The sequence below is a fragment of the Corvus cornix genome, chromosome 6, assembly GCF_000738735.6.
Source record: "Corvus cornix cornix isolate S_Up_H32 chromosome 6, ASM73873v5, whole genome shotgun sequence".
Lineage (NCBI taxonomy): Eukaryota > Metazoa > Chordata > Aves > Passeriformes > Corvidae > Corvus > Corvus cornix.
In genome coordinates this window covers 38,523-62,775 of record NC_046336.1, presented here as the reverse complement: position 1 = coordinate 62,775, position 24,253 = coordinate 38,523, and the positions used below count along the sequence as shown (strand labels likewise).

Below are 24,253 nucleotides of genomic sequence, written 5' to 3'. Positions count from 1 at the left end.
TCAGTTCTTCTATATCATAGTCTCTGTGCAAATTCTGCAGAGTGGAGAGTGGGCACGAAGAAATTGTATTAAGATGGTATGGGACAAAGAGGAGTTGGACTGGGGGAGTGGGCGAGGAGAGAAATATAGATGGAAAGTAATTGATATTTAACCAGTTTTCCCCCTTCCCCCCCCTTCGTTTTAACTTGCAGATATCCTTGATTTGCAGAAGGCATCTCAAAATGTTGTGTCGAGCTGCTCTGAGCCCTCTTGTCCGTTCCCCTGGATGGTGCTTTGTGTTACCGCCACATGCCATCGCAGCCATTTCCCGTTTATGTATGTATGAGAGAAAGCACACATTTCTAAAATGTTGGTCAGTATGTGTCTGGGCATGCCTATGCTCTTTCCTATGTTGAAAGGAAAATCATCTCATTAACATCATTCAAAACTTACAACCTCTGAAGTGAACTGCAGTTGAAGCTCTACTTTCTCAGTGTTACTTTCTCCCTTAGCTCAGTAATATTCAGCTGGATGTCCGTGTGTTTTTCATTCTGACATGCATTTCGAGGAAAAAAAATCAGTTATGAAAGTACTTGTGCTGTAAAAGTTCTTTATTTCAATCTCATACGTTCCTGGAAAACAAGATCTGATTGTGTCTGCTCCCCCATCTGCATTTTCAGATGTCTTGAGTAAAGCATAGAGCAAAACTCAAATTTACTTGGATTAGATTCAAGTGGAAAGATGCATGCAGGAAACCTGAGTGTAAATACATAGGTGCCCTGTAAATAGTTCTTCCCTGAAAACCTAACTTAACCATTCAGTGTCTGCTTGATTAGTGGTCTGAAATAGAAAAGGCAAGGATAGATAAACTCTATTATATCAAGAGAGTAACTGTTTACCATTGCATGCAAGATTAATTTCCCACTAGTCTGTGTGTTATCAGTTCTCTTTTATTAATGATTATATGAATTAGATGTTAAAATCTTGAAAATTCTAAACTTGTTCTTTATGAGCTACAGCTCTGTTGACTTCTGTATTTGTAATATTTCTAAATATTCCACATTTTCTGAAGTCAGTAATTTTCATAGTGCTAACTATGAGAAGTTTGTTCCCAAGTATTGACAGTATCCAGCAGTGGAGTGACTCTTGCCACTTGATCAGTTGTGATCTAAAGCTGCAGTGATCATATATCACAGGGATTTTTTTTCTGTTCTCCACTGTTTTCTGTTTTTTCTCCACATTTTTTTCTGTTCTGTTCAGCTCGTGTATTTTGAAATTCTGCTTCTTTACTCCTGAGAAGCAAGCCTTGTGCAGGCTACATAGAAGGATCTGCAGTGCCAAATACTTAAGTGTGTTTCATATGTTTCCCTTCCTTTATTAAGGAAGTGAAACTGTTTACAGGTATGGGATATAAAAACTGGAATGCCTTTAAACCTACTTGTCCAAAACCTGGACTGGATGGCTATGTCAGTTCCTCCCTGATTGCATGTGCAGCAAGTTAATGGGTTTGCATTTCCAGAAATGTTTTGCATATGGAACGTGGGAGCTGATTTCACATCTCAGTCCCATGTAAAATAACTAAAAAAGATAGATTTATGCAGCCACAGAGGAAGATTAATGATTAGGACTTTAGTGGAGAAGAATTGAATTCTCTGCTTGTTCTAGAACTGTTGTCTTTTCCCTTATTTTTCTGAAAAAATAAATGGTTTCTTTTCAGATACTGGTTATTTCTCAACAGCTATCTTCTTGGAACTTTCTAAACCCTGAAGCCAAGAGAACTGGAAATGAACTCCTTTCTGGTTATACTGTGTAGGTTAGGCAAATACTAAATAGTAGTACTAAACAGTAAGGTGTAAGGCTGGAAATAACAGTCAAATTGTACTCCTTTGTCCAGTCTTTCCTATGTATTGTAGACCTTATTTACATTCACAGGTATTCCCTCGTGAAAATTGGGGTAAATGAAACTCCTCTCTAAATTCCATTTTCTGTTTTTGTATGTGGGACATGTTAGTGCAGCCTTCATTTATGATTAGTCATTTAAGCTTCTTCTGTGTGTATAATGAACAAAAGATTTATTTAATTAAAACATTGTTAAATTACAAGTTTTTCTTCTATGTAGCACAATGTTCATTCCCGTCTTTCTCCAGTAACACCAAGAATAGGCACTTTAACTTATAAATGAATCTATTTCGTATTATAGAGCACCAAAATTAGAGATACTGAAGATATGAAATAAAATCAGGTAACTCTGACCATGGCATAGAATTCAGTTTACTGGGTTGTAAAGAAGCCTCTGCATCTTCAGATGATACATTGGCTAGGATTGACTAGAATAGAATAGTTAGTTGTAAGACTCTTAGAGTGGTCACCTAGTCCCACAGCTTGATGCTTCGGGACTGCCCAAAGCTAAAGCACATTGTGGACGTTGTCCAAATGCCTCCTGAACATTGACAGGCTTGGAGCACAAGCACATCTTCAGGAGGCCTGTTCCAGGGCTTGAACACCACCATGCGATGTTGAGCTCCTATGTCCGTCTTCTCCCTTCAATTCTCCCTAGCTGAGCAGTGTGCAAAAATACCTGGCTTCAAGATGTTGTAAAAGCTGTTTCTTTTCTAACAGTCAAGCTCTCTGTGCTACTTTAGACTGGAAAACTCTCTTAACTGTATCTAATGAGGCAAGGCAAAGGAGATTGTTTTCAAAACTAGTCCTTGAGATGTGAGCTATATAGGCTCTTCCACAGTGTCTTTCAGTTTGGTCTTCTAGATTCCCAGAGTCAGAGCTCTGTGATGCATGGGATATTGCCTTCTATACGTTAGGTATGGTTAGTGCTGCTCAGATATTCCTGTTTCTCAGTTTGTTTTGGTGAATTGAAAGCTAGCTTCTCGTTCCCAGTCACTGAGACGTGTATTGTGAAGGGTTAAAAGTCTGAATGAAACACTTACAACTGCTTTTTCTTTTCTTTTTTTCTTTATCCACAGATGTCCCTTGCCATAACCAAAGATTAAGGAATGAATCCATCCGTTGTTGGAGCAACATTCCATTTATCACCATGCCACTCAGCCGTGCACATGGAAAATCATTTGCGCACCGCAGTGAGCTGAAGCATGCAAAGCGGATTGTAGTAAAGCTGGGTAGTGCTGTTGTTACTCGAGGGGATGAGTGTGGCTTGGCCCTTGGGAGGCTGGCTTCTATTGTAGAGCAGGTAATTCTGTGACTGACCATTTGTGTTAACTTCAGGTACTCAGTGATTGTTGGATGTTACAGAAGACTGTAGTGAACCGTCATAAAGTACTGATAGTTCTTTAAAACAATGTGTTAGCCTTTCCCCTTTCAACCCCCATGCTGCAGTACTATGAGCCATGTAACTCAGTAAATTGTTTTTTGAAGGTGTGGTGGGTTGATTGTGACCATCAGCTAGCTAAGCATCCACACAGGTTTTTGTTTGCTCCCCTCACCTCTGCCCCACCAGCAGTGGGATTGGGAAGAAAATGAGAAGAGCAAAAGTAAGAAAACTCATGGGTTGAAATAAAGACAGTTTAAGAAGTGAAGGAGAGGGGAAAAGAAATCAGTGATGGCACTCAGTACCTCACACAAGCAGACTGACGCCGCCCCGCTAGTCCTTGAGTGGTGGCCACCTTGGAAGACAATCTCCTGTGTTTTGCTATTCTGTAACTCTAATTTTATTACTGTGCATGACATTATGTGGTGTGAGAAGTCCCTCTGGCTAGTTTAAGGTCAGCTGTCTCAAACGTGTCCTCTTTGAACTTCGTGCCCAGCTGCTAGCCTACCTGCTGGGAAGTGGAACAAGGAAAGCCTTGATGGCTGTGCAAGTGCTGCTCAGCTTGGGGGAAAGATAAGGCTTTGATGCTGTGCAGGCACTATTTAGCAATAGGCAAAACATTGGAATTTTATCAAAACTGTTTTAGAGCTGAAATCCAAAACACAGTATCATACAGACCCCTATAAGGAAAGCTAACTTCACCTTGGCCAAACCCAGTATAGAGGGAGAGATTTGCACAGTGAGGTTTTTATGCAGTAAGAGACATGGCTGGGGCATTAGTTGTCTCTAGTGGGAAGGTGGCACTGAAGTATGTGAACTCTGCAAAACAAGTAAGTCAACCCTTTGTTTTTGATCAACTGAGCATTTGCAGAGTTGTTCCAGAGAAAAGCCTGAAACCTCATTACTTGTAGGAAAAACTGATGGGATCAACTCATGTAGTTCTTCTTTAAAATGAAAGGGTTATCTTGGCGAGCACTGGACATGTCCTTTCTGGGAAATAAAGTTAACGTAATATATTAAATTCATGTAAGACATTTAGCTTTGGGGCTTTGAAAGGAATCTGGCCAGATACATGTAAGGAGGAAGTAATCGAAAGCTTTACTATTGAGAGTTGGCCTCTTCACTTCCAGAATTCAAAGTTACTGTATAATGGTAGCTTTGGGAATAGATGGATTCAAGCATGTTTTTGTCACAAAAGCTGTTACTGTGAAAAGATGGTTTATCAGAAGTTATAGATTGCATGTCGTCCTTGGCACAGCTCCCAAGTGGCTAGGAAGGTGTGCAGAAGTATCTTGAAGGCTGATTGCCTTGCTTTGCACATCCATAGAGAAATCAAAACGCTTGTGTCAGCAGGAGTTGGTGAGCATAAGGTTATAGTAGCCAGAACTGTCTTGCTCAAACTTGATCGTCTGCCAGGCCCTATTTCTTATTTCCTGTATTTACAGGTCTCAATGCTGCAGAATCAGGGACGAGAGATGATGATTGTCACCAGTGGGGCTGTAGCTTTTGGAAAGCAGCGGTTGCGTCATGAGATCTTGCTTTCTCAGAGTGTGAGGCAAGCACTTCATTCAGGCCAGAGTCAGCTAAAAGATATGGTGAGAGGCTGGTGGCACTCCTGCTTTTCCTTGAGTGTTGTGTACTACCTGTTCAAGTCACTGCCTGACAGCTGCTCTTTGTCTTTGTAGGCTATTCCAGTCTTGGAGGCCCGAGCCTGTGCAGCAGCTGGGCAGAGTGGACTAATGGCTCTGTATGAGGCCATGTTTACACAGTACAGCATCTGTGCTGCTCAAGTAAGGTGTTCCTTCTTTCCTAGACTGACTTGCTACTTTTGGAGCTTATTATTGTCACATAAATGGTAGCTTATACAAGAGTGCCTTGTTAAATATTTCTGAAATGGAGTTATCTATCGTCAAGATAAAATGAATATGCTTTTTCTTATTGGAGTTCAGATGTGTCCTGCTCTTTTGTAGTGGGGAGGGTCTGTTAAGATCTCTTCGCAAAAGCTAAAGTTGGTGGTCCAAACTGAGGGTTTAAAAACCACAAGTGACTAAACTGCGACACATTTTGTAAAGCTGACAGAAGTGCGTATCCACACTTTAGAACTTGCTGTCCGTCTGCACTTCGAACCTTTCCAACTTGCAGGAGATGGTATCCCTGGCCTGGGTCTTACACCGAAGGCTGGAACTGTATCAGTTGAACTACTCTTAAACAGGCTTTGCTTATCTTAGATACTCTGAAAATACAGAATTGCTTTAACTGTAAGGCCTTACTTGTTTAGACACTTTTCACGAATTTAGGAGCCTAGTATGAAGTCTTCTTACTGTAATATGGTAGAGCTGGTATGGCCAAATTGTTTATCATACAGCTAAAAATCACTATAGGTCATGCTGGATTGTAGTCTCATTCAAATCTGTAGACAGCTATCATTCCTTTGATATAAAAGAATTAATTGCCCGTGCCAAAAAACTTAGCATAGACATTGATTCCAAGTGCTATTGTAACATTTGAGTGGTGTAGTTGTTTGCTTAGTTCTCAAATGTTCAATGACAGAGTAAGAACAACAACAACAAAAGTGTCTCCAGAGCAGACATTGAGGGTTTTTTTTGTCTTAAAACGCCAAAAGAAAGGGATGCTATCTGCATGCAGGAGGCAAGATTATTTCAGAAGAACAGGTGAGTTCTAGTGAGCAGAAGAAAAGTCTTGATATAAAGCATCCCTTCTGCTTGCTGCAAGTAGGAACATTAAAGTGGGAGGAAAAACTGGAAAGGCAACATCTTGAGCAATTTATTGAATTGTCTAGGGTCTTAGTAGTTATCATCAGCATCTATGTTCTGATTACAATCTTTTTTTCCAAGTTCATTCTTGGAGGGTGTGACCTATCAGCTTGAGATAGCCTATTACAGGCTTCAGTGGAATAAACCTGATAATGTTGTGGAAAGAATGTTTGTGGCTTGTATTCTATATCTTTTAAATGTGGCTTTTGTTTCTTTAGTGACCCAAAAAGCATGACTGTGTTATGTCATGTTAGTACATAAGTTTATATAATGTTCTCATAGGAAAGGTGTTAGGCTAAGTAATTTCTTTCTTCCTTTTAGATTTTAGTCACCAATCTGGATTTCCATGATGAACAGAAGCGTCGCAACTTAAATGGAACATTACATGAGCTTTTAAGGATGAATATTGTCCCTATAATTAACACTAATGATGCAGTTGTTCCACCTCCAGAGCCAAACAGTGATCTGCAGGGGGTAAATGTGGGTAAAGTATTGCAAGGGGGTGGGGGGTCCTGCTTGCAGAGGGTACAATGCTGATGTGTACTTGACTAACGCCATAACCGGGGACCTCTGAAGTCTACAGCAGAGAAACTAAGATACAGAATTAGTATGTGGACAGAGGGTACTGGAAGACTATGTTGACTTGTCTGTATTTGGCATGATACGGTGTTGCAGGGTGTAACCAGGGCAAATATTGTCTGCTTTACTGAAAGCAAGCATGCCTCTGCAGGTCATCTAAGCCAGCACCCCTTCTTAAAACAGTGTCAGTTAATCTGGGCATTAAGGTGGAGAATGCAGGTACTGCTCACCCAGCTTGTTATTTGGATACCACTTTACTAAAGCGTATCACAAGATCACCTTTGAAGTTTCCAGTGGGTGTGGAAAAAGTAGCTCAGAAGGATTTGTTAGTGCTGAGGTAGATTGTTTTTTTGTGTTGGCACCACATATTTCTTAGTTCCTCACACTATTCACTGCTTCTGGTACGCATGTGTATTGCAGGTTATTAGTGTGAAGGATAACGACAGTCTGGCAGCGCGACTGGCTGTGGAAATGAAAACTGACCTCTTGATTGTTCTTTCAGATGTAGAAGGTTTGTGAGTAATTTCTTTAATTTCTGGTTTTAGTGAAGCACATCAGATTGTCAAACCAACCTCTTTTCCTGTTTTACTGATCTCTTCAGTTCATCTCTTTTACAAGGACAATTGCAATGTACTGCAATAACTCCTTAAGGCCTATACCCAATGTTGACGCTGTGGCATTAGCCAAAGACTGTCTGACACACTGTTGAATCTGCGTAGGTGAGAATGCATGTGAACCTGAGACCTATTCCAGAACCCACAATACCACGTGTACTGTGGTACTTCTGCTAGCTTCCGAGAGTTGTATGATAGTCAGGAGTAGTATGCAGGATAAAAGCTATGTGTCTTGAATCAGGAGTATAAACCAAATACTGTTCTGCAATAGTTTGTTTCTTCTGGCAGCAAGTTCTGTCAGTGAATTTTCGGTGTATTGCAAGTCCTGGTCATTGTTTTCCAGATACCTGGGTCTTGCCAGCTTTTTCTGTCTCCTTTACTTTTGGCTTACACTGCTCTAGTCTTCTGAGCTGTGTTGTTGTGACATAAGCTTGTCACCTATGGATGTTGAACTTCCTTATCTACAGAGAGGAGGGTAGTGGATACAGTTTCATATCAATGCAGTCCACATCACCCAAGTCACATAGTCTTTTCATCTTCTCCAGATGGGTTTCTTTCAGTAGATCCTGGACTTCCACACATGCTTGAGGCCCTGAGGAGGAATGAGGTGTCTTTCCATAATCACAGTTTCTTTTAGCAGATACAGCCGGGTTTCATGCTTGGTTCTAGTCAAAATGACTGTCTTAGAACAACTCATAAAAGCAATAGTCAAAACAGTTTGTAAAAAAACCCAAAAACCAGCACACCTGTCCTCCAAGCTTATTCATTCAATGTGACAACTTGTTTATGGAAAGATGTGTGTCCTCTACTTCCCAAGCTATCAAGGCTGGACACAGATAGACTGTGCCTGTGCTCTCTAATTTGTTGTGGCAGTATTTGTTCACATAGAATTTCTGGGAAGCGTAGTGGTGGAGTTGAAGTTTAATATGTTAGGTAAACCAAAGTGTCATTCAACTCCAAGCATAGTTACATTAAATTACTTGATTTTAAAAAATATTAATAAGAGTATGTCTCGGTAGTGTTGTGTTTCTTCTTAGTAGAATTCAATAGTTACCCTTTTTACATATTTCTGAATTGCCTGTTTTCTCACTGTGCAATCTGCCACTCAAGAATGTCATCTGAGTCTTTGGTGAGGAGGACTATTCTTTGCCTGTTCAGTTGGGGGTTTGTGTGTATGCAAGCCCTGACTTTGAACATCTAAAACCTGCAAACTGTCTCAAACCTCAAGCAAATGTCATTACCTCCAAGCTTGCTTGCTGCTATTCCACATGTGGGTTTTTGCTTTTTTGTTTTTTAGGCTTTCAATAAACCTATACCTTTCGGGTCTGCCAGTTAAGTACTTTGTGCTTTCAGTTCCACAAAAAAAATGGAAGTTTTCAATCCTATAAAGTGGAACACAGTTTTTTAGCCTCATGTTGGTTGTTTTTGTTGGGTTTTTTTCTTTTTTCATGGGTGAGCTTTGGACATGAGGGTATATAACTGATTTTTACTATTTATTTCAGGACTCTTTGACAGCCCTCCAGGGTCTGATGACGCAAAGCTTATTGACATATTCTACCCAGGAGACCAGCAGTCTGTAACATTTGGAACCAAATCCCGAGTGGGAATGGGTGGCATGGAAGCCAAGGTAGAAATATGGAACATTTGCTTCGTATTCGGGAAGGAAAGGGAGCTACCTGAGATGATTATGCTTTGTGCTGCTGTTCAGGTGGATTATATTTAGTGCTGTGTACAGTCAGCCGGTCTCAGTATTCATTGCTGTGAGTACATAAACATGGGTGCGTTATGAGACTTCAGCATATATGTCCCTCATGAGGCTGAGATACCCACTACTGTAGTATTAATTGCTGCAGGTTTCCCAGGGATGTGTCTGGAAAGTTGTGTGTAAAAACCAAAGTAGATCTTGACTAAGCAGGAAAAGACCAAAGTAAAAATCTTTACCAGTTATGTCACTGATTATTCCCTTTCCTGAAGAATCAGGTAAGGCACACTCTTGAGTATCAGAGCATGGACTGGAAGGTGGTAAAAGGAGGAGGCATTTGTAACTGTGGGATGTACAAAGCTAATTCAGAAATTACTTTCCCTTATCTGTCTTCTAGGATAAGTTTAAACAATTCCAGGTATTGAAGGTAAAGCTGCCAAGGTCAGAGAGTACTTTTATTGTAAAAGTAATAATCTGTTAGAGTTATTTGGTGTCTTTTGAGTCCCATAGAGGCAAATCTTGATGCAGGTGTTGTAACAAAAGTTTGCTGCAGTTGAGAAGGTAGGCAACATTTTTGGAAAACTGTAGCATCGATAATAGGAAACAGATGGTAGCTCAAAGAACAAATCTCGATTTTCAGCGTGAAATTTGAGCAACAGTGAAGCAGTTGATGGTCTTTCAGTAGCTGAGTTTGATATGATAGGCCTATGTGACATTTGTGTCATAGTGACTATGGACTGTAATACCAAATTGTACGACCATATTAGGAAAGCATAAGTGAGTAAGCAGAGAAGCTTTCACAATTAAATAAATGACACATACTTAAATATAGCAGTGGATAATACTGCCCAAACCTTGACTGGGAAGAAAAATGAAGGAAACCACTGGCAGTACCTCTTCGGCAAGTAGCATCTGGGATTTGAGAGAAATCGTGTTCTGCTCAAAAATGTGGAAAGAGGCTAATCTTAGGACTAGTCAGTACACCAGGATTTCAAAGGACCCTTACTAATAAGCTAATCCTGATGTAAACTTAACATACTGTAGAAGGACTAAGCAAATTTCAGTATTCCAACACTGAAGTTCAGAAATTCCTGAAGTGTGTTGAATGCTCTTTGAAAGTGTAAGTAATCAATCTGGACATCAGAGTGGGCCAAGAAATCTTGTTGAGAGTGGTGATCCAAATAACAAGTGAATCTCTTGCAACTGGCTCTGTCCTTTGCTGTAGGTGAAAGCAGCTCTGTGGGCCCTGCAAGGAGGTACTTCTGTAGTGATTGCAAATGGAACCCACCCAAAGATCTCAGGCCATGTCATCACAGATATTGTAGAAGGGAAAAAAGTTGGAACTTTTTTTTCAGAGGTAAAACCTGCAGGTGAGTACAGAGGTAATATGTACCTTGAGAGCTGTAGAGATTCCCTGAAAAACTAGAGTTAAAATTTGTCTGCAATAACTGAGAAACCACCCTCTGCTTGCAGAATGGATTTTGAAAGGTATTTTCTAAAATAGGGATAGAAACTGCTGAATTCCCTGCTCTTCTTCCCTCCAGCTGATAAACTGGTGCATTAGACTTGCATTTGAAGAATGCAATGAGTAGAGTAGAAATTTTGCCTTTTGTAGTCTTGGGAGTTATCATCAAGTATCCATGATTTCAGTGTGAAAATATGGACATAGAATGTGCTGCTGAACTAAGGTCGTGTTTAGGTTTATTTTTTATCATAAATTTCTTTTATGACTCAGTCTTCTGGTATGGTAGGTAGGAATGTTTTCCTGCCACTGCATTGCTGGAACTGTGTAATGATTGCTGGATAAAATCAGACCAAAGATCCATGACTTAGCAGAATAGATACTGGAGTGATACTTTTGACTTGTAGTTCAAGCCAAGTGAATTTCTTTGTGTATAATAATCCTTAATGGATTTCTTGTGTAAATATGTCAAATCATCCTTTGAACCCACGCATCATTATGGTCAAGTGCCTTTTTGGTTAGCCCCACTATCATAAGCTGGTATCAGCAGTAAAGCTTTTAATCTTGTGGTCCCATTCTGAGTCACAAATATGGTAAATAGCAAAAGTCCGTCCCTATGGACTGGTGTGGTGTTTACTCCAATCGTCTCTTTGTCTTCTATCTTCCAAAGCCCACACTTTGGAAATGCAAGTAGCTTTTAAAAATCAAGTATATCTGCTTACATACATGATTTTTCTCCAAAAACAGTAAAAAATGCCATATTTTGTAAAGTATGATGTCACTTCAAAAAGCTGTTTTAAGATGTCTTAAATTAATCTAATTAATTTTATGTCCACAAGTTCCTTACTTACACTTCCCACTATAGCCCTCTATAATTTCTACTCTGGCAATTTCCATGGGACCCTTCTTAAATGGAAGTTGGGTTCAAGTCACCTGGTTTACAGGCTATTTCAGGAGAGTTAAAAATGACAGTTTATCTGCGAGCTACTTGTGAATTCTTTGCCGAAATGCTACCTGAACACGGTGACTTGAAACAGAAACAGAACCTGTTTTATATAATTTCAGCACCGTGCTTCTAAAATGCATACAAGGAAAGACAGAGGGAAAGCAGTTTTTCTGCGAGCTGTTACTAGGGTTTTGGCTTCCATTATTGTTTGTGTGTTCCCATGCATACATTCCTCAGCTGGATACTTAAACTTTTCAAAGTTTGCCTCTTTTCTTTTGGTAGCTTACTATGCCCTGGAGACTTTGCTATCCTGTTGTTCTTTTGCCCTTTGTCAAGTCTCTCTGATACATGCTGCACATTTGCTGTGACACAGGGACAGATCTTTGTGATGATTTTTTATGTAGGGACCATAACAGTATTTTTATGTCAGGTACATACTTTTCTGTCTTAGAATACAAGATTTTTCTTGAATTTGTCTGTTAAAAACTGTACCAGCTTTCATGCTCTGAACAAAGAATTGGAAGACAAACAGGCTAATGCCCACTTTGTCTGCATAGCATATTTTTGGGTTTTTTTGCAGGCCCTACTGTAGAACAGCAGGCTGAAATGGCTCGAGCTGGTGGCAGGACCTTGGCGGCTCTACAGCCTGAGCAGGTGACAAAACAATATGGCCAACTCGTTAAGACTGTGCATGTGTGGCAAGTTTTACAACACAGACTTACAACATAGATGGGCCCTTTGGGACAAGAATCTATTACTTCTGTGCCAGATGCATTGTTGGTATTGTAGCCTGCTCAAAGATGAGAAAAGCAAAAAGGTCGTGTTCCTCTGTGAAGTAATAAGGGCTTTCATGTGGGGTTTATAAAAATTTTGATAGCATCAAATAACACACAGAAGTGAATTGTGATCAGAGCTGCTGAAGAATTGACTGGAGTAACCTGTTCCATTCACACCTGTGTGGAGTTCAGCATACAACACGTCTACAAGAGCAGAGCTGCAGACAATTACTGCTCTGCAGCTGGGTGGGTATGATGTGGTAGAAGGTGCTCTTAAGGGAAGGACATGTGAGTTTGGTGAAGAAGACTGGGCAGGGAAAGCAAGATAATAAAAAGCAAGGTAAAGGCTGAAGCAGTGTTCAGTCTTCTTTTTCAATGTGATGCAGGCTGGAAAAATCAGCTGGCCAGGTATCAGGAGAGTTAAGATAGTGAGAGGATGTGGTCAGCATAAATGGACTGTAGGAGCTAGATGTCTAACAGCATGGACTTTGAGTAAGAAGTCAGTTCAGAAACTGTTTTCTCTTTCAGAGAGCAGAGATTATTTATCGTCTTGCTGACTTACTAACAGACCAGAGAGAAGACATTCTCTTGGCAAACAAAAAGGACTTGCAGGAGGCTGAAAATAAAGGTAATGTTTCAAATCCTTCCATAGTAATGCTATGATCTTGGACCTCTCCGGGCCTCAAGACAAATGAGCAGAACTTATAATCTTCTGTCACCTGGGATTGGGCAGTGTGGGTGACATGGAATAGTGAACCCAGGAATTCAAGGGCTTGTCAGTGTAAACAGCTGCAGCTTCCTTCATTGCGTAAAACAGATGCCTTCATCAGAGAAGATACTGAGGCAGTGCAAAACACCAAGTTGGTGTATTGTTAAAAAAAAAAAGAAAGAATGGAACAAATATCTCTGCTACTGTCATGCATAAAGTGAGTATTTTCTGGACTGGTTAATGTAATATTTGGTTCCTGAAGGGCATTTAAATTGATGCTCTCCAAAGAGAACCGTGTCCCCTTCTGATTGAGGAAGGTTCTCTTTAGGTGGCTCAGATGAAACCCATCCTTTGGTGTTAGATTTATGCATTCACTGAGAAGCTGGAATTGAGATGTGTATATGTTGGCATAGCAAATACATGAAAAGAACACATCATGAATTGTAATACTCTGTGGAAGGCACCACTGACCAGAGCATTTGAGGGGACATTGCTGGGTTAACTTATTGTTTGAACATGTTCAGACTGAAAAATTCAAGTTGTTCTTGCCCAGTCTGCACAGAAATGCTATGCATGTGTCTGTGCTTTTGTGCTTTCCGTTTGTAAAACGGAAAGATGAAATTACTGCTCAGACCTTCCAGAAGTACTGCAAAGGTAGAAATTTGTAAGAAATTCAGTCATGCATTCAGTACATGAAATAGGACAAACTTGATCTTTCTGGGTGTTGATGATTTGTGCGGTTGCTTCACGCACAAAGCGCTTAAACCACATTAACTGAAAATGTGGTGGAAGAAATCATCATATTTGAGGGTTTTTATTGTGACTACTGGACTTAATGCTGTGTATGTTTAATCACAGGTAGGTTACTTGCTAGGGTGTGGGAAATACCTTAATTTTCCTTAGGTTCAGCACTCGTTTAAGTCACTTTTGCTTGAGCCTAGGAAGACCAATCTATCTTCATCACAGCTTTTTCTTTCTTTTAGGGAGATTAGCACTCCCTTTGTTGAAACGCCTAAGTCTGTCTACTTCAAAGCTGAACAGCTTGGCTATTGGTCTGCGTCAGATTGCAGCATCCTCGCAGGACAGCGTCGGCCGTGTGATTCGACGAACTCGAATAGCAAAAGACCTGGATTTGGAGCAGGTGACAGTGCCAATTGGTGTCCTTCTTGTGATCTTTGAGTCTCGTCCTGACTGTCTTCCACAGGTATGTAAGGAAGGTAGATTACACTGTTGGGTATTTCTGTTGGTGAGCAAGTAAGAGACTACAATAAGTATTGTTTCAAAGGACTCTGGCTTGGATTCATCTACAATTGATTTTGTTGGCATCCCTATTTTTTTATGCAGAGATCTTTTCAGAACTTGCTTCTGCAGTGTTCAGTTAATCATTTGTCATATGCCAGGATTAAGGCAGGTGTGTTAAGGGCAAATGCCTTCCTTTGCAGCACTGTGTGGAAGTACTGCTGTAAGTAAATGCTGTTATAAAATGCATGACAATATGGGTGCTGAACTAATGCTGCAGAGGCAACCTTGGTCTTACTTTCTAACTCCTAACTACTTTACTGACCAACTGAAGTAGATTTTAAAATGAAAACAAAAAAACCCCCTTGATTATCAACATTTCTTCCCACAATTAACATTAGGTATCTAGGAAGCTTGATTGAGGAGTTCTCTAACATATGAGCAGGTGTTTGAGTAGAAAAGGATGGGTACAGCCACTTGAAGAGGATGTGAGGCTCAACTAGTGGACAGCTTTGTACTTCATGCCAGATTTTTGTGAGTAGTCCCCATTTCACAGTGAAAAGGAGTATGCTGTAGGAAGAAACAAAAAGGCACTAGTCTCCCTTGACTACCAGCTCAGTTTGTTACCGATAACCAGTACGTTATGTTGTTGAATTCTAGTCTGTCTTCCTGGACTTCAACCCAGGTCTCTTGCCTTGCGTAGATGATGTCTTCCTCTTTCTCTTCACTCTGTCTTAAAACTAACAGCAGACTGACTCCTGTTGGCTTCCCTGCCCTGCCCTCCCTTCCCCTGCTTTGTTTTACAGGCTTGGGATAGCTTGTCTCGGTAGTTGCTGTGCTTCTTGCCTGTTTCCTGTCCTCATACTCACATCAGGCTTCCTGATGCAACTTCAGAGGATCACCTTTAATAACTCTGTGTTTGAATTGCATGATTTCTGTCCCATCCTGTATCTGATAGCAGGAGGGTCTCTGATTGCAGAGGAGCAGTTCCCTCCTCTTAGTTTACTACTGCATCTCATGCTTGTTTGGGTTAAGATTTAATAAGCTTCTAGTGAGCATATACAAACAGCATGTTTGCTCTAATACAAGGCAAAATTGCAAGCATCCTTCGGAGACTGTTTTATATAAATTCCACCAAATTCAGTTGTTGCTCTGAACTATAGTCATGTTCTATTAGTCTTTGAGACTGAACCATTTTGAAACCCCTTACCTTGTGTCCTACTTTTAATCACACAAGTTTTTGATTTTTGTGTCTTAATTCTTGGTATTTTTTTCTTCTCCTTTTTTCAAACCAGGTCAAAACCTTTCTTTTAATCTTATCCCTCTTTATTTAAATAAACTTATTTGTTTAGTTTTCATTTGTGATACTGATCTGGAGGGGCAGATACTTAGAAGGTACTTTTAAAATACAATCAGGCGGCTTTTTAATGTCTAGTTATATAATTTAAAAAGACACACGATAGCTATGTAAGGCAGACTTCCCAGACTGCTATACTTCCGTGTGTTTTTCTAAAGTGTTTCTTATTTTTCAATATTCTTTTCCAATGAGGTAGAATATCAAGCATTGTGATTATTATTGCCCATTTGATACTAGAAGGGGAAAGATCTGGCTGGTTATTTTATGAATCAGGATCTGAAGTGTGCCACCAAGCTAACTTCTTGTTAGGTGTGAGCCTGGCTAATTTTGGCATCAGCATCTCAACAATGTACAATAGATACTCTGATGAGTGTAGGTTTGGTGATGATATATACAGGTGATGATGATGATACGTATAATCTTTCCCAGAAGATAGTAATACAGCAAAATAACTTAAAATACTGAGTTTGTTTATTCTAAAGGTTCTGGAGCGGAGGTGATTTTGTTTTTCGAAGGAGTACATGCTTTTAAACTTTTTTTTAAGTTGGTGGACAAATTGTGAGTCCATTGTGAATGAAGTTGGGATGAGGAGTACAAAAAAGGATACAAAAGTAAAATAAGTTTTGAAAAAGAGATTTATTGTTTCTGACATGCTCCTAGGTAGAAAAGAACGAAAACCTCTTGTGTTGCTGGACTTAAATGGGTGAAATCTGACACTTTAAACAGAAGGGTAGATATATCTGTCGGGTTCTTCTGGTGATAAACATGGAAGCAAAGATGATGCTGGGCCTATTGTCTGAAATATTTTTTTCTCCACACTTAGAGCAAGTGTTGTCTGTCTGTGACTGCTATTTTAGACAGCATGATGAAAATGTTTTTCCTGTTCATAGGAAGAGCTTATTTGCCACTCTGTGCTGGAATGGCTAGGGACAAGAGTTCTTGCTCCTGAAATTATTCTCCTTGGGGTAATTGCCCACACAGTTACCCAATTCATATGAAGCCATATGAAACTATGTCCATAGTTTCCTCTGACTTGTTCACTGTAGTCTTCCCATGGCAATAGTACCCTGAAAACTCAAGTTTGTTCCTGAAACACTAGCACATTTAATTTCTGGAGTTAAATGTGGTGCTACTTGTAATGGTCTTTTGGAGCCAAAAAAAGAAAACTGTAGACTAATATTGAGTAAATCAACTGAACAAAAAATCCTGGTTTTATTTTGTGGGTGTTATTCTGACGGAAGAACCAAATGACATTTAAGGGTTGTTTTTTTTTCCCTGTAATAAACTCATTTGACAGGTGTCTGCTTTGGCTATAGCCAGTGGAAATGGTTTACTACTTAAAGGAGGGAAAGAGGCAGCAAATAGTAATCAAATCCTTCATCATCTGACACAAGAAGCACTCTCTATTCACGGAGTCAGAGATGCAGTGCAACTGGTAAGCACCTAGGGTTAAATCAACTATGTCTTTGGTATGCTATGTATAAAAAGTGTAGGCAAAACTTGAGAGTTCAAACTGTAAACTCTTTGTATTGCAACTACCACAGGTGAACACAAGAGAGGAAGTAGAAGATCTCTGCCGTTTGGATAAGCTGATAGATCTTATCATTCCACGTGGTTCATCACAGCTAGTCAGGAATATCCAGAAAGCTGCTAAGGGAATCCCAGTGATGGGACACAGTGAAGGGATCTGTCACGTGTATGTTGACACGGATGCCAGTGTTGAGAAGGTCACACGAATAAGTAAGCTGTGGGAGGGTGATTTGATCTCATGGGTGTAATTGAACTTTGGACTATGCAATGTAGTTATGGTAATTTATAATTCATATAATATCCGAAATATTTGTTGTAAATATGTATGTATTTATGTAACCAATTATTTACTCTTAAACCTCAGTCCGAGACTCAAAGTGTGAATATCCTGCTGCTTGTAATGCTCTGGAAACTCTCTTAATTCATCGAGACTTGCTGAGAACCCCGTTGTTTGATCAGATCATAGACATGTTGAGAGTAGAACAGGTTAGTCACTCATACTTGTGTTTTGTTTTGTGGTTTTTGTTTGATTTTTTTTCTAAAACTTTAGAAGCATTTGGTCTGGCTGGTGTAGCCCTGTTTACATGGCATAACACTTTAGTTACCCATATGTGTCTTTGTACATGTCAATGAAATTTGCTTCTACATACAGTGTCAAGTGTTTCTGTAGGAATTATCTGAAAGTAGCTTATTCAGGACAGCTACAGACTGTTACTGGGATACTTTTGCTATATGCTTCCTTGTATATAGCAAAAATAATCTGCTGCCTTAAAAGAGCATATACACAACCCTTTCTCTACCCTTTCCAATTCAGCCAGATGCAAAGCCTCTTCTTCCTGAATCTATCTATTAATTTAGCTTATTACCCAAGTGAATTCCCTTCTGTTTTTATCCTTTCTGAACTTGCTTCATACACGTGTTGTTTTTAAATTTTCCTCTTGCATGCCCTTTATTCCCACCCGTTTTCCCTCCTGGTATGTCAAAGGACATCAAAAGGCCAGTTGAACTAATTAGTTGTCTAGACACAAGCAATGTTTTTTCAGTAAAGGTAGCAGAGATGCATCAGGAAGACATATCCATGAAGTAGTATGAATTGCACATAAAATCAAGGGTTTTCACACAGTACTGTGTATTTGACAAATAGAGTGTACAGGCAGTGATTAATGCAGGATAGAGAGGTCATACGTTTCAATGATGTTAAAAGGGTTATAGTAAAAGAAGCTGATAGGTAGGCAGGAGCAAGTTCTCAATGTTTGGGGCTTTTTAATGTCTCGTTTGGTTGTTTCTTGGGAAGGGTAGACTGCAGGGTTGATGCATCTTGGATGGCAGGAATATGAGTACTGGTGCATTTCCACCACCACCCACCCATCTCCTTATACAGTGGGGAGGATATTACCTCTGTCCAATTTGACGTGACAACAAGAAACATGCAAATATTGGGCAGGATTATGCAATAAAGTAATTTATAGTTGCACAAGAAAATGCTGGTTTATAGATGTCTTCTTAAAAGCCCTCACATTTAGTAGACTTAAGCCTTATTTCCCATTTATGCTTGTCTTGTCAAAATTTCTTGTGTTTCATTTGCATGGGATTTCTGTGCTGTATCTGTTCTAAATTATCTCTCATTGTTTAGCTGTTTCAGCAGAGGTTGATAATGTGTTAAAATCTTTTTTATAACAAATGAAAAATATCCGTGTGAGTTTTCTTGGCTTTGGACCCAGTAACTTTGTGTCTGAGATGTTCTTCAGAGAGGGCTGGTATCAATTTATAAAGTAAAAGGATAAAAGCCATTCAAGATGTTAAGACTTCTGTAGGTGCCAACTTGGAAGCATTCCTTTTGTTATTCTCTGCATTGCACTGCTGTCTTAAAACAAAGTCTGGCTGCAGATTTTAGCTGTTTTCCTAGCAGTGCTACACTGGCCTTTTCTGCCTGATGACTGAGTGATGCAATTGCTTTAAGTAATTTCAGATGATTCCTGAATTAGGAGCTTGTCATGGTGGGTAGCCAATCTAGCATGTCAGTTATTGTACCTTGTAGCTAATTCACCTATGTGCCAAGTTTACCAAAGTATAGGTGTATTTTTCTTACACTGCATGCATGTTGTGAATTAACTCCAGTCAGTGGCTAAGCACCATCCAGCTGCCTGCTTACTCTCCCCTGCTCCAAGTGGGACAGGAGGAGAAAATGAGAGCAAAAGCAAGGAACCTTGTCAGCTGAAAGATAGCTTAATAAGTGAAGGAAAGAGGAAGAAGAAAGGGGACAAAGAGGAGGAAACAACCCAATAAAAAAAGTAAACCCCAAAACAAAACTAAAAACCCACCGGCCCCCCAAAATACCCACAAGGCAAAGCTAATTATTTGCTGTCTGCCACAAACAAACCAATGCCCAGCCAGTCTCTAGAGCAATGCCTACCTTCTTCAAAAACCCCCTCCCCTCAGTTTGTATTGCTGCACATGACATTATATGGCATGGAATACCCCTTTGGTCAGTTCTGGTCAGCTGCTGGCTCTGTCCCCTCCCAACTTTCTGCACACTCCCAATCTTCTTGCTAGGGGCACAGAGATGGAGCAGGGGGGAAGAGAGAGCCTTGATGCTGTGCAAGCTCTGTTCAGCAACAGCCAAAACATTGGTGGGTTTTTAACACAGTTTTAATCACAAGTCCAAAACACAGCACCACAGGGACTACCATCCATCCCATATTGAGTACAAGAAGCTACACTTTCACCTGAAAGGCTCTGGTATGGTCAGTAGCCACAAAATGTTTCTGGTATTGCAGGTGAAGATTCATGCTGGCCCAAAGTTTGCATCTTACTTGACATTCAGCCCTTCAGAAGTGAAATCTCTGCGCACAGAATATGGGGACCTGGAGTGCTGCATTGAGGTGGTGGACAGCGTTCAAGAAGCCGTTGAACATATCCACAAGTATGGAAGTTCCCATACGGATGTTATTATCACAGAGAATGGTTAGTGACCAGGCTTCTTCTTTAAGCTGCTGTTTTGGTTTGACTGCTAATTCCTGGTGTTAGTGTAAGTAACTATATTGTAGTAGTTCTTCTCTTGGGTCTGTGCCAGTTCAAAACTTTACTAGAGCTGTGCCAAGAAAAGGTTGACTCTCCAACCAAACCAAGCCCAGAACTTCTGAGAATCAGCTGCAGTAAGGTCATGTTGATCTGCGACTGGCCAGTGTGAGTCAAGTAGGCTTCTGTTTCTGTACTTCTTTCTGAGCTTAAATGCATGTCACTAAAAAGCATGCATTTGATACCATAACCACTGCCACAAGACCTGGTGAAACTAGTGATTTGTACTGGAAATAGAGTTGCTTTTGAATGTCTGTCTTGTTGCTACAGGCTACTGATCTCCAAGTTCACACACTTGCATGTGGCATTTCTGCATTGTACGTCTCAAATATTACCTGCAATAGCAATTGAGTTTAGGATTTTTCAGTAACTGGAGCAATTCCATGGTTGACACTATTGGAGAGCTGACAGTAGCTTAACTGTCGCAGTTTAAATGACAAATGCTGTTTGGGGCAGCTGTTCTTTCTCCCTGGTCATGCAACTAAATCCCTCTTTGAAGGCTCTAAACTAAATGGAGTTAGAATTGGACATCTTTTTGCTTTTTTCTAATCTTTGCAAGCTGCTTCTAAGATTTGCAGTATCTACTTGATAAGCATACTGGGAGGAAGGTATAAATGAGCTTGGCTTAGCCCAGGCTGTTTAAGTACTGTCTGGTAAGGTGGCATGTGAAAGATATGTTGTTATATCCGTTTGCTGTTTTATGCTGTGTTTATTGGAATACACGATCATTCTGTATGTAATGGATTTTACTTTTGTCTCTGCCTCTTTTGCAGAGAAAACAGCAGAGTTCTTCCTCCAGCATGTGGACAGCGCTTGTGTTTTCTGGAATGCCAGTACGCGATTCTCTGATGGCTATAGATTTGGACTTGGTAAGAGGGAGGATATTGTGGGGTTGTGACTGCAGAATTTTCTGGTGTGTGAAAAGTGTGGCAGTATGAACCCTGAAAGATAGGATTAGTCTCGTATCTTACTGTCTAAAAAAGGTTTTCAGGAAAGGTATTGTATGAAAAGTTGAAGCCTAGAAATTTCGTCCACACAAAGATGTTTTGGATCCTTTGAAGCTCTATTCAATTGCAATAAAGTACGCTGCATGCATATAGTGATAGAACAATGCAGTACAGGATGTGAAAGTGCTGAACAGCTTTCCGTTTGTTTCTCTTTCTAATAATGCTGTAAAGAATGCAATGCTTTGGTCCTGCTGGGCAGATTGAGATGCTGTCCAGTGTGCCAGTCCTGTAGTAGTATTAAGGAATGAAGGGCAGGAACCAAACTGATCAGCTGCTTAAATAAACAGGTGCACCTACTGTGAATTGCAGAAGACAAGGGAAACATTCTTTCATGAGGTGGAAAATCAGAAGTCTCCACTACACACTATTACTGTGTCAGCTGGAACAGTGTTCCATGTGACTAAAAAATTCCAGTTAAGGTCTTTCAATATCTCCTTAATGTGATAAAAAGGACATAAGATCATAATCTTTACTAGTTTTGCTTTTTTTTTTTTTTTTTTTAAGGATTATGCCCTCAGATCAGTCTAAGATCAATGTAAGAGATACCTCTCTCTCTCTTGCATCTTTTTCTTTCTGAAAGTAACTGTAACAGCCAGAAGTATAAACATTACAATTTAAAATGTAATTGTTAACTCCTTGAGCTTCTCTATCAGGTAAATAGAACTGGTATTTGGAGAGGAGCAGAGAATGGCAGGTCCCTGCAACGCAGGCAGCTTTTTTACTTAGAGGTGCAAAACCGTTTAGTATGAACATCATCAGAGGATTAATTGGCTTTATCTTGGGTGTTTCCTACAGGTGCTGAAGTGGGAATTAGTACTTCGCGTATCCATGCACGTGGACCAGTGGGAATTGAAGGACTCTTAACTACGAAGTGGTTGCTGAGGGGGGACAATCATGTTGTCTCTGACTTTTCAGAGCATGGGAGCATGAAGTATCTTCATGAGAGCCTCCCTCTCCCTCAGAGAAATGCCAGCTAAAAACGTTGGGGAGAAAACCCAGGGGTATAATTATTTCCTGAAGATGTTCAGGCTTCAGGATAATCTCTGGTGAAGGAGTTTGTTTTTCATCTTCAAAAACATTGTCTTTGATCATTGTGCAGTACAATGAATACAAAATGATCCCATCAGTGAGAATTTCCCCTCCCCACTTTCAGTTTCCTTAAATAGTATCTGCAAACTGACTTCGCTTCTCCTAGAGACAGATTTTTTCAAATCGTACAGGTAACATAAGGAAGGATTTCAGTATCGACTACATTCCTTTTTTATCCCAGTGCTCCTTGTAGCAAATATGTTTGGTGGTGGAGCATAATTTTTTTTTCCTAAGTTTTGTTTTATTCAAGTACCTGTTCTGGAGAACAGACTCAATAGTTTTGGTTTTGAGGGGTTTTTTCTTCAGACTTATGATCATGGCATCTCTTTAAAGCCAGAAAGCTTTATGCTTAATTCCTTTCTATTTGGTCAGTCTTGAGATAGGGGGACAGATGTTCCAAATGTATAGTAAGCTTTTGACCAAGAAACCTTTTATATCCAATTCTTTGTATTGTTGACTATTGTAGATAAATAACATAATTGTCTGCTACATTAATTTTGTTACTTATTTGTACCAAAGGTTTATTTTTCTTTGGTTTTATATGAAACTTACTCCAACAACACTTTGATGATGGCTTGTCCAGAATGAAGCTCTCCATCTGCACGAACGCTCCCCTTGGTACACTGCAGCCCCGCTGCACGGCTGGTGGCCAGAGCTCCCCGCCGGCTGCAGGACATCCCACTCTTGGTCCAGCACTGCTGGGGGGTCCCGGTGTGATACCGCCCTGCCAGGGCGCCATTTCCTTTCCTGCCCACCGCTCTCCACCACTGTCCTGGCATGGGTGGTGGACGCACCACGCTCAGGATCCTGTGCTGCTGCACCCCTTTCTCCAGTCACAGGGGCATCATGACGGCACGGGGTGCATCTCCCCTCTGAGTAGATGCTGAGGGCCAGCGGACACGGGTGAGGCGAGCGAGATGCCTTGGTAGGTGTGGATGGCTCCTGGTCGCTGAAGGTGGCATGGCAGGGGAACTTAGGTCAGCACCAGCGGGTTGCGACACAGAAGCTTACGGGGGGGCTTTGCCTGGCCGTGAGGGCCGTGGTGCCATCGCGATGACGGGCGATGCGTGCGCTCAGCCCCGGGTACGCAGATATCTGGCAGTGGGCGGGCCCAGGGCAGGGCAGTGGTACTGAGGCTTGCCTGCCTGGGCTTGCTGGCGAGTAGCAAGGAAGATGGCTTCAGACCCCTATTCCTTGGAAGCGAAGGTGAGGGAAGGACGCTGAGGAGGGGGGCAAAGTTGGGAACTGCAAGGAGGGGTTTAAAGTCATTGTAGGGGGAGAGAGCTGTTCAGGAGCGATTCCCTTGGAGCAGGCCAAGGGAGCAGATTAGTTCTCGGCACAATGTGAGGATTGTGCCCAGGAAGGCAGTTCCCTCACCTGTCTGTATTGTGTAAACTCTGTTAGTCAGTCTTCTGCATCGTACACTGTACCTTCCTCGGGTCTTGATGTCTCCGTAGCTCTTAGTGATCACTAGGCACCTCCCGAGAGTCTAAAGTGCATTGCCTCATCAGTGTACTGCCTGTTGAGCCTTTCTTGTCTTGCAATTATAGTTTAAGGTGTGGATCTGTCTGGTGTCTATCATATTGGAGATATTTCTGAGCAGTCACATCTCACAGTGGTGAGCCAGGTGGTGCCTTCAGCTCCACTTCTGTGAGTTCTCTTTTGACAGAGTTGTCTTCAGGGATCACATCCCCATGTGCATAACAGTCTTTTGTCTTAAAGCTTGGCTTCTTGCTCATCCATTGTTCTGCTTTTCATGGCTCTCATCTCCGCTGATGGCTGCAGCAGTCACCACTTTCCAGGGCTGCTGTAGAGCACCTGCACTGTCCTGGCACATGGCTGCTGGCATATTCCCTATGGAAGTCATTCTTGCTCATGCGCTTATCACGTCTCACAGTCACGTTGCTTGGGGTGTTGGGTGTCTGTGTCATGGTTGGAGCTGCCCTGCCCAGGGGTGTAGCAATACTAAAGACAGGGTAGCACAGCCTCAGGGTGGTGTGGTAGTACATTCATCTGTCTAGATACTTCTGGCAAAGCCGATACAGTTAATCTTTGGGCTGTAGATGGCTGGCACAGTTATCTTGATTGTCTTTTGAGGGCTCTGGCCTTCAGGGAGCAGTAGTTCGTGCGGT

General features: G+C 41.0%; 1 protein-coding gene across 5 annotated transcripts in view; it reads left to right on the top strand.

The window, feature by feature from the left end:
• Nucleotides 1-22,616, top strand: part of ALDH18A1 (aldehyde dehydrogenase 18 family member A1) — a 32,024-nt gene extending 9,408 nt beyond the window's left edge. For 4 of the 5 annotated variants that reach the window (XM_010408410.2, XM_019291266.3, XM_039553591.1 and 1 more), the window contains exons 2-18: nucleotides 192-315; nucleotides 2,958-3,181; nucleotides 4,705-4,854; nucleotides 4,945-5,049; nucleotides 6,355-6,513; nucleotides 7,033-7,123; nucleotides 8,729-8,853; nucleotides 10,154-10,298; nucleotides 11,917-11,990; nucleotides 12,641-12,740; nucleotides 13,805-14,025; nucleotides 16,715-16,852; nucleotides 16,962-17,157; nucleotides 17,312-17,433; nucleotides 19,725-19,911; nucleotides 20,799-20,894; nucleotides 21,828-22,616. In XM_010408410.2, coding sequence (XP_010406712.1) covers nucleotides 222-315; nucleotides 2,958-3,181; nucleotides 4,705-4,854; nucleotides 4,945-5,049; nucleotides 6,355-6,513; nucleotides 7,033-7,123; nucleotides 8,729-8,853; nucleotides 10,154-10,298; nucleotides 11,917-11,990; nucleotides 12,641-12,740; nucleotides 13,805-14,025; nucleotides 16,715-16,852; nucleotides 16,962-17,157; nucleotides 17,312-17,433; nucleotides 19,725-19,911; nucleotides 20,799-20,894; nucleotides 21,828-22,009 — 2,409 coding nt within the window. In that variant the 5' untranslated portion in view covers nucleotides 192-221 and the 3' untranslated portion in view covers nucleotides 22,010-22,616. Of the gene's footprint in view, nucleotides 1-191; nucleotides 316-2,957; nucleotides 3,182-4,704; nucleotides 4,855-4,944; nucleotides 5,050-6,354; nucleotides 6,514-7,032; nucleotides 7,124-8,728; nucleotides 8,854-10,153; nucleotides 10,299-11,916; nucleotides 11,991-12,640; nucleotides 12,741-13,804; nucleotides 14,026-16,714; nucleotides 16,853-16,961; nucleotides 17,158-17,311; nucleotides 17,434-19,724; nucleotides 19,912-20,798; nucleotides 20,895-21,827 lie in introns of those variants that run through there. The other variant, XM_019291265.1, reaches the window with a different exon arrangement.
• Nucleotides 22,617-24,253: the final 1,637 nt, after the last annotated feature.